General features: G+C 52.0%; 1 protein-coding gene across 1 annotated transcript; it reads left to right on the top strand.

Moving 5' to 3' along the window:
• Positions 1 to 779: 779 nt before the first annotated feature.
• On the top strand, positions 780 to 4,631 carry LOC135806239 (uncharacterized protein K02A2.6-like). The gene has a single exon (XM_065320402.1). It carries the CDS (start codon positions 780 to 782, stop codon positions 4,629 to 4,631), a length of 3,852 nt encoding a protein of 1,283 aa, XP_065176474.1.
• The last annotated feature ends 4,768 nt before the right edge of the window (positions 4,632 to 9,399 follow it).

Raw genomic sequence — 9,399 nt, 5'->3', positions numbered from 1 at the left:
TTTCTATAATATTAAAAAGGGATAGTGCGATTTCACAGCCTCTTTTACAAACATCTCCCTGCAGTGTGACCAGCTGCGTCAGCCTGTTGTTTTCTGTCCAGCAGTAGGCCCGGGGATTCCGACCACATATCTTGCGAAGCGCGGCTCAAGGTCTCCACTAGCGACAATTGTAGTAGTCAGTGGTCTACATTACATGTACTAGAAACACTGTTGATCTCGCTGTCTACCATGGACATTGTGTTGTAGTAGTACAGTAGTGTGCACTGTGCACGTATCCCGTACGCACGTGCCCTCACTATGCACGCACGGATACACCTTTTATGTGCTTCTTTATACACGGATGTTGATGAGAAATAAAGGGTTCTTCTTGACAACACAACATGGTGGCAGCGGCGGGTTTTTTTTTCTTTCGGTTTATACTTCCCCATTGGTGCTTGGACGCAGCCTTTTCATGCCGGGAAAGAGCCGCAAGAAGGGAAAATCCTCGCCCGTTCCAGTCATGAGCTCGCCTCCCGCCGGGATGGATACGACCTCCGCAAGCGCCGGAGCTACGTCGTCGTCTGATGAGCAGCTCGCGAAGCTCATAGCTCTACTCTCGCAGCAACAACTGCAGCAGAGTCAACAACAACAGCAGCAGGCCCAGCTCTCGCAGGCGTTGTTGCAACAACTCACACAGGTGTCTGCACCAACCAGGGAGTACTACTCCCTGGCACCAACCGCCCCCGTGTCAACCACCAATGCAACTTTTCCCAAATTGCGGAGTTTGGACGACGAGGACGATGCAGAACAATGGTTTATTGCCACCGAACGTCTCCTCAACCGTGAACGGTCACCAGGTTGATCGCTCTCGCCATGGCTTGGCCGTCATTCCGTATTTGAAGGGCAAAGCCCTCAGTGCCTACAATAATTTGCCCACTACGTCCCAGACGTTCACCGACATCAAAGCAGCTGTTCTGGCTCGTTTTCGTCTTGACGCAGAAGAGTACCGTCAGAGGTTTCGCTCCACTGCTGTGTCCCCCTCCTGCGGCAACTACACGGAGGTATGTCACCGTCTGTTCGATTTGTTCGACAAGTGGATGTCGCACTCCGTATCGAGTGGCTCTCAGCCCACCCTGCAGACGGTCGCGGATGAGATGGTCAGGGAGCAATTGGTCGCCGTTCTGCCCCCAGACACCCAGCGACATGTCAGGGAGCAGCCTAAGCTAGACGCTCACCAGACAGCAAAGCTGGCCGACTCTTTCGTCCGAGCGCGTACGGGTACCCAGGCAGGAGAAAAAGAGTTTCTGGCTCTGTCACAGGTGTCGGCTGGCCAACACGTGGCGGGACGACGGTCAGGGGATCGACCACCTCAGTTTGCCAGTCGCGGCGCAGGCACCAAGGAGTGTGGATTTTGTGGCGGCACACCTCACGCGCGGAGCACCTGCCCTGCCAAGGACAAAGAGTGCCGTCAATGCGGAAAACGTGGCCACTACGAGCGAGTGTGCCGGTCTCGCCGTAACCAGCAGTCCGTGTCTGCAACCGAGGTGTCCGACACTTACACAGATGACGGAGCGCTTCTCAACACAGAAGCTCTGTTCGTGGGCGACGTCAAGTCCAGCCAACAGTCGTGGAGAGTTGGAGTGCTGCTACAGGGCACCTGCGTCGACTTCAAGATTGATACGGGTGCAGATGTCTCCGTTATCTCAGACGCCCTGTACCACCAGCTCCAGAATCCTCCAGTGCTCAAGCCGTGCACCAAACGGCTGATCAGCGCCGCCAACACACCGCTCCACACCGTTGGCCTGTTCACAGCGTCTGTGACATACCCGGCATCCGGTGCCAGCACCGTTATCACTGTGTGCGTCGTACAAGGGCTCCGTCACGCATTGCTTAGCTGCAGCGACTCACTTTCTCTGGGTCTTATCAAGCCCCTCTTCTCTAATGACGGCGTTCCTCCAGACGTAAAGCTGTCTTCCGACGTGCCAAAAGACAGGCCAAACTCCATGCAGAGCGCGGCAGTTATCCCTCCCGGCTCTGAACCTGTTCCAGTAGCACCCTCTGCAGCTGACCGGATTCCAGAAGCCGTGCTCGCCGACTTTCCGTCCCTGTTTTCCGGCTTAGGCAGCCTCAAGGAGCCCTACTCGATTCCTCTCACCGACGGTGTCAAACCGTTCTGCCTCTACACAGCCCGCAACGTGGCGCTGCCAATCCGCCCACAGGTAGAAGCTGAGCTGCAGCGCATGGAGAGCTTGGGCGTCATCCGGCGTGTCCTCGAGCCAACAGACTGGTGCGCCGCAATGGTCGCCGTACCGAAGGCTACAGGTGCGGTCCGCATATGCGGAGACCTGAAACCGCTCAACGATGCCGTACGTCGTTCGCATCACCAGCTCCCTACAGTCGACGAGACACTCGGTCAGATCGGCGACTCCACAGTCTTCACCAAGCTCGACGCTAACAGTGGATTCTGGCAAATACCACTCGACGAGGCGTCCCAGCTTCTGACTACCTTCATCACACCTCAGGGTCGATTTTGTTATACTAAGCTTCCATTCGGCATATCGTCAGCACCGGAAATATTTCAGCAGCGGATGTCCGCCATCCTACAGGGTTTGGAGGGCGTCGTTTGTCAAATGGACGACATCCTGGTACACGGTCGCACTCAGGAGGAACACGATCACCGCTTACGTGCCGTTCTCACGCGCCTCGTCCTAGCGGGTCTCACGCTGAACCCCGCTAAATGCCAATTCTCAGCCTCGGATCTCACGTTTCTCGGGGTGCACCTCACTCCCGACGGCATCAGACCTGATGACGGCAAGACCGAAGCTATCCGGGTCTTCAGAACTCCGCAGTCGGCCTCAGACGTGCGTCGTTTCCCGGGTCTCGCTAATCAGCTGGGGAAATTTTCACCGCATCTTGCCTCTATCAGCCAACCGCTCAGAGAGCTCCTGTCAAAAGGCAAAGCTTGGACCTGGGACCACGCCCAACAGACGGCTTTTGAGGCCACCAAGGAGGAGCTTTGCAAGCCCACCTGTCTGCAGCTGTACGACCCCAACTACAGTACCAAGCTATCCGCAGACGCATCGTCATATGGCCTCGGCGCTCTGCTCTACCAGCGGTCCTCGCCCGAGACAACGTGGCGGCCCGTAGCCTGTGCCTCCCGCTCTCTCACTCCAGCGGAGCGCAACTACGCTCAAATCGAAAAGGAAGCACTGGCAATCACCTGGGCCACGAGTCGCTTCGAGATGTACCTGCTCGGTATGCACACCTTCCTGATAGAGACCGATCACAAGCCCCTGGTACCTCTGCTGAGCACCAAGCGACTGCATGAGCTGCCTGCCCGAGTGCTCCGTTTTCGCCTTCGTCTGGCTCGCTACAGCTACACCATCACCCATGTGCCTGGCTCTCATCTGACCAGCGCTGATGCGTTCTCCAGAGCTCCAGCCGACAGCGCAGCTTCATGTGACGACCTCTCATTGGAAGCCGACTGCAGCCTGTTCGCCGCTTTCGCCGTGTCTAGTGTCTCAGCGGTCACCGGCCCCACACGCGCTGTGCTGCAAGCACAGAAGGCCGACACAACATGCCAGGACATAACACGTCTCATCCGTAATGGCTGGCCCTCGAGCATACAGGATCTCCCTGCACCTCTCCGCAGCTACTGGCCGGTCCGAGCCGATCTCGTAATCAACGACGAGCTCAACATGATGCAATCCAGAGTTCTCATTCCCAGCTCCCTCGAGCAGGACACCCTCGACAATCTTCACACAGGACATCAGGGTGTGTCGCGTACGACGAAGCTGGCACAGACCACGGTCTGGTTTCCGGGCATTTCCAATAGGATCAAGGCCCTGATCGAGGCTTGCCCCACATGCCGTGAGTTCCGTCGACCACACGTCGAGCCAATGATCTCATCAACGACACCACCCCGACCATGGCACACCGTCGGAATCGATCTTTTCCAGTATGCCACTCACCAGTTCATCGTGGTCGTAGACTACTACTCTCGGTATCCCGAGGTCCTACGGCTGACATCCACGACATCCGCCCGCGTTATCGAGCACCTCACCTCTGTCTTTGCTCGTCACGGAGTTCCCGCCATTATCCGTTCCGACAATGGGCCACGGTTTTCTTCAGCGGAATTCCACGCATTCTCTCAGCGCTTGGGTTTCGAGCACCAAACCAGCAGCCCTCACTATCCCCAATCAAACGGTGAAATCGAGCGAGCAGTCCGCACTGTCAAGTCTCTCCTGCAGAAATGCTCAACAGCTGCTGACTTTCAGATGGCCTTGCTGGCTTATCGCAGTACCTCACTGGGCTTCACTAAACACAGTCCAGCGGAGCTCCTCATGGGTCGGCGTCTCGCTACTGCCGTTCCCACCGCAGCCGAGCTCCTTCAACCGTCCACCGTGACCCCAGAGTCGTTTTCTGCTGCTGATTCGTCGCAGAAGGAGAAGTCCGTTCGGCAGTACAACCTGCGTCACCGCTCAGTTATTCAACCAGCCCTTCACCCAGGCGACGAGGTGATCGATATCTCTACGCCTAGTCATCGCGTCCGTGGATCAGTCGTCTGCACTGCTTCCGAACCGCGGTCGTATCACATCCGGGTACCGTCCGGTATTGTTCGCCGCACACGCCAACACTTGATTGCTGTTTAGGCCATCACAGTTATCTTATGGTTTGGTTTTCTCTTTCTTCTATCCCCTCTGTTTTCTCTCTCTCCTCGAGTCCATACTTTGCCAGTTCCAGCTCGTAACACTCCATTGTTTGCTGGATTTCAGTCCGCTATGCTTCGTTGTGCCTATTCAGTTCCATTCTTTTTCGGCTTCCCACCTACCCTTCCTCTGGCTGTGCTGCATGCAACCTGCTCGTGTTTTCTTTTCACACGGCATTCTGTCTTCCTTATCCCTTCTGGGCCTAACCCGGCCCGTGAGGGGGGAGATGTTGTAGTAGTACAGTAGTGTGCACTGTGCACGTATCCCGTACGCACGTGCCCTCACTATGCACGCACGCATACACCTTTTATGTGCTTCTTTATACACGGATGTTGATGAGAAATATAGGGTTCTTCTTGACAACACAACAGACATCAGGGACATGGGCACATGACAAAACGGTCGCGTTATGATCGGAGTGTACATGTAGACAAGCAGGCCGCTCCCAATTCCCAATATTTGTTGCTGCTCACATGAGCTGAGACCCAGTCAAGCTGAATTGTCCGCATCGGCAGGAACTTGCGGCTTCAACCCTCAAGTATCAAGGCGAAGATGCAGCTCTTATTTTAATAGCAGACCCACCACGAAGTGGTCAAGACTCAACTGACCGAAATCCCCGTGTCTGTCCCTGTTACAGACACTTGCACATGAATTCACAATTATTGTATTTGCTCGTTCGAATTTATTTTGTATTTTGTTTCTCTCACCTTTCACTATTCCCGAGTTGATCACGTACGTGCGTGCTCCACTCTGCTGCAGTTAGAGGCAGCTACTCTACATGCAGTCGAGTCGATTCTATTGTGTGTCTGCATGTCTCCTTGATAATACCTGTCCAGCTCTAAATAATTAGAATTAAATTCCTTCTCTCTTCTCTCTCGCTTCTTCTCTTTGATTTATTTATTTTCGCTTCTCTCAGTTATTTTTGTTTTGTTTGTACTTTGTACGCTATCGCTCTATCTGCATGGCGGATTGACGCGATGCACCTTTGGGGCGCAGTGCACCGGATGCGCAGTGACCTCTACGATGTGTACGCCAGAGCTAGGCATCTTTTTGGCTGCATGTTTCCTTTTGCGCTGCCAGCTTTTCTGCTTGAGGCTACATGTACGCGTGTCGCTCTTTGCTTTTCAGAACTCTCAGTTGAGTTTCAGTTTCATTCCTCTTTGTAAAGAACAAGAACAAGTAATGGTTCGAAGGAAATCTTGTCTACCATGGCCACAGGGCCGCAACAGTCCCTCTCTTCCGAGCAGGACTTGAACGTACCCTCTGCTCCTCCGCTTCTCACTCAAGTCATGGTCTTTACAGCCCCACTGACCACAGTGTCTGCTCCCAAAATAGCTGGAGCCACACTGTCACAGAGATAGGACCGGGAATGAGGTGATGACCTGCAGTTTGCCTGTGATAGCTTAGCCTTAGGCAATGCTTGGCAAACCCCAACATTGACTCCCTCGTGTTCATATGGTAACAGATGTTTCTAGTTCCCCAGCTCTCCCAAGTCCCACTACCTCTTACCTTTTCATCATTCATGGGGGTGTTGTGGTAAAGTGCATTCCACATCATCATGTGGATACACCAAGGCCAGAGGATGTTGCATCAACATCTCACTTCTCTGTTCTGTTCGCTGTTCACTTCTCTGTTCAGTTATCTGTTCAATTCTCTATTCACTTCTCTATTCACTTCTCTGTTCAGTTCAGATCAAACAGGACCGGAAGGCAGGGAACAGCAGAAAGCCATCATGTAACTGTTGCTGGACGGCGTCCTGCTTCCAGAAATCCTCCCATGATGCACGACTCAATAATTTGAATGGAATGGCAGCGAGCAGGGTCTACATGCCTTGGGCTTGGCCTGCACCAGCGCAGCACCCTGTTCCTGTACTGGCTGCAGATCTACCCTGCAGCACCTTTGCACTCGCAATCATGTCGCTGACTCACTGCATGCGGTCTTCATGGTCTTGTGGAAGTATTTTTACGGTTGCAGACGTTGCCACGTCAAGGAAGCCCTAGACCCACTACTATTAGCACAACTACAACTACTTGCCACCAGGGAGTCGTATATACGACTCCCTGCTTGCCACAAGTCACAAGCAGGTCCCACCACGTGATAGTCGGTAGATCTACGGTATATGCTACAACGCACAGGTGTTTCAGTAGGATTGTATCGAGCGTCTCCACACCTATGCAGGAAAGATACCGGTAGGCCGTATTCGTGTTCGACGCTCAAATCGCGTCTTGAACTTTGCGCCCACCTGGTTCAAATCAGCCAAACTTCCAAGGGGTGACTTTTCTTTTTGAGTTGCTTTTCAAACTGCGAGTGCTATTCTGTTGCGCACAGACAGTCAGGGTTCCGTCTCTCGATCATGGTTGGCGTGGGAGATGCTCTGACATCAGTGTCATGGTGTCTGACAGTAGCCAGCATCTACGCCTGCTGTCCATGCTGAAAGTCAGGGCTAAGGCAATGGGTATATGCATGGATTGGATTGGATTGGATTTTTATTTATAGTGGTGACTATAACAGACAATTGCCTAATAACAATAGACCCACTCGAGGGAAAGATGCAAAAAGATATGAATAATTAATATAATAGACTACCGGGATTGGATAGGTGATCATGTTCGCATTTTGCATAGCTGAAAGTCATAAGTACTAGCGTGAAAAAGCAAGGCATTGGGGTAACAGTTTCTTAAAACGGGCGGAGTTATCCACACAGCGAGCTAGAGGGTGCAAATCATTCCACAGCTTAGCACATTGGAAGGAAGCGCCCTGACGGGCAAAGGCAGTTCTGAGCATGGGCAACTTAAGAGTGCGTGATACAAGGCTGCGCGTTGCAAGACCATTCTTTAAACGCTCGAACATTTGGCTTAAGGTGGCAGACTACCCAAAAATTCGCTGAAAAATCGAATTTGTAAATTCATATTGAGTGCTACGTCAGTTGAAAGAGCATGAATAGCTGCAAATTCTCTGAAAATTGTGTCCCTATCTGACCAGCCGTTCAAGAGTTATGGCCGAAAATGTGCCCTTGCAAGGAAAGATTTTTTTGTTGCATGCTGTCATTTGTTGGCAGCACTGTATTTGAATGTGAGCAGACCGTGCGCAACTTGTCGTATTATGGAAACACGCGAAAGTGTGCAGAATTTTGCCCCAAGTCCAAAAAAGTCCAAAAAATCACGTTAAAAAACCACGTATTGGGCTGCACGGCGGCGGGCGAAGCCCGCCGCCGTGCAGCAGGACTTTTGCCAGCACCCTCGTGACGTTGCAGATATGTGGCTTGATTATTGTAGTTGACGTGGATTTAGTGACTTTGGCAAGTTTGAGTCGTGTCAAGAAGTCAGGTAGGATTCAGTACTAGGCAGGAGTGAAACGTGAGTGGCAGTCTTTGCCGGTTTCTGGGGGCATCCTGGATTTGGTGTGCAGCGCTGTGGAAATGGCTTGCTGTGGAGGTCCCAGCACTGGATGTTGTATCAAAGGTACGACCTCGTAGCACACCCTAAACCTAAAAAATTCAAAAATTGACTTGGGTCTGTGGGAGTCCGCGAGAGAACGCCCACTCGTTCCGTTGTGACAGATTCCAGGGCCACGTTGAGGGGCCCTACCCCACCACCCATGGCTGCTTCTGGACTTGTTTTAGGTTTGGGTCCCGCGCACGGACAGAATGGGCACGAAAATGTGAAAAAATGTAAATGCATTTGTTTGGCTCCTGGGTGGCTCGCACACCGTGGCACTATGCCGGAAATTTGAGTTTTTCCGGCCTGGAAAGCCTGTCAGTGAGGCGCAAGAACTTGTAAATCATGTCCTGAGGGCCAGCATAGTGGCAGGAGTGTGTGGTCAAAATTTCACTCAAATCCACTGAGAAACACCAAAGTTACGGTCAATTGAATGCCATATGAAATTTATGGGTAGGCTGCCCCCTTAATGTGACACTACCACGGCCTTCCAAACAGCGCCACGTCAGATACAGTAATTTCTTGCAATACATGGATGCCAAACGATCTAGACCAAGTCTCGCAAATAAAGGGCTTGATGGGCTACAAAAACCAGTATCGTACACTGAACGCAAAGCTCGCTTTAGCATTCGTTCAAGCCTACCTAACTTGGTTAAGGAAAGGCCAGCAGAAAAACAATTTGATGCATATAGAAAATCTGGCAACACTAGGCACTTTACAAAGGTTTCTCGGCAAGTCAGTGGAATATTGTGTCGATTTCGGAACAGAATACCAATTTTATTGGCAAGTCAAGTTGGTGACCATAGAATCAACTTGAGTCCTCCAAGAAAGATCCTGGTCCAAAATTCCAAGGTACTTTGCACATGTCACTTGCTTGAGCTGCACTCCATGACAGTAGACTGCAAATTGGTGGTCAGTAATATGTGGCGTAGACAGGAAGAGCACTTGTGTCTTCCGGGCATTTAGAATTAAATTGCGGTTTGACAGCCAGGTACTAATGGCTGAGACAGCTGCAGACAGGGAGTTGCTAAGCCCATTCTTCTGCGTACCGCAAACATACAATAGAATATCGTCAGCAAATTGAATAACTTTCACACAAAACTCGGAGACAATGGACTGGATCAAACGAACATAGAGTACAAAAAGCAGCGGACCAAGAACAGAGCCCTGGGGAACGCCACACATGCAGGGGAAAGGAGGGCTTTAGTTCTCAGCAATGTGCACTATTTGGCGACGATTGGACAAATAGTCGGCAAACCAAACTAATGCTGAAC

The sequence above is a fragment of the Sycon ciliatum genome, chromosome 1 (assembly GCF_964019385.1).
Source record: "Sycon ciliatum chromosome 1, ocSycCili1.1, whole genome shotgun sequence".
Classification (NCBI taxonomy): Eukaryota; Metazoa; Porifera; class Calcarea; order Leucosolenida; family Sycettidae; genus Sycon; species Sycon ciliatum.
The sequence above is the reverse complement of the archived record's forward strand: the minus strand, read 5'-3'. Positions and strand labels throughout refer to the sequence as shown.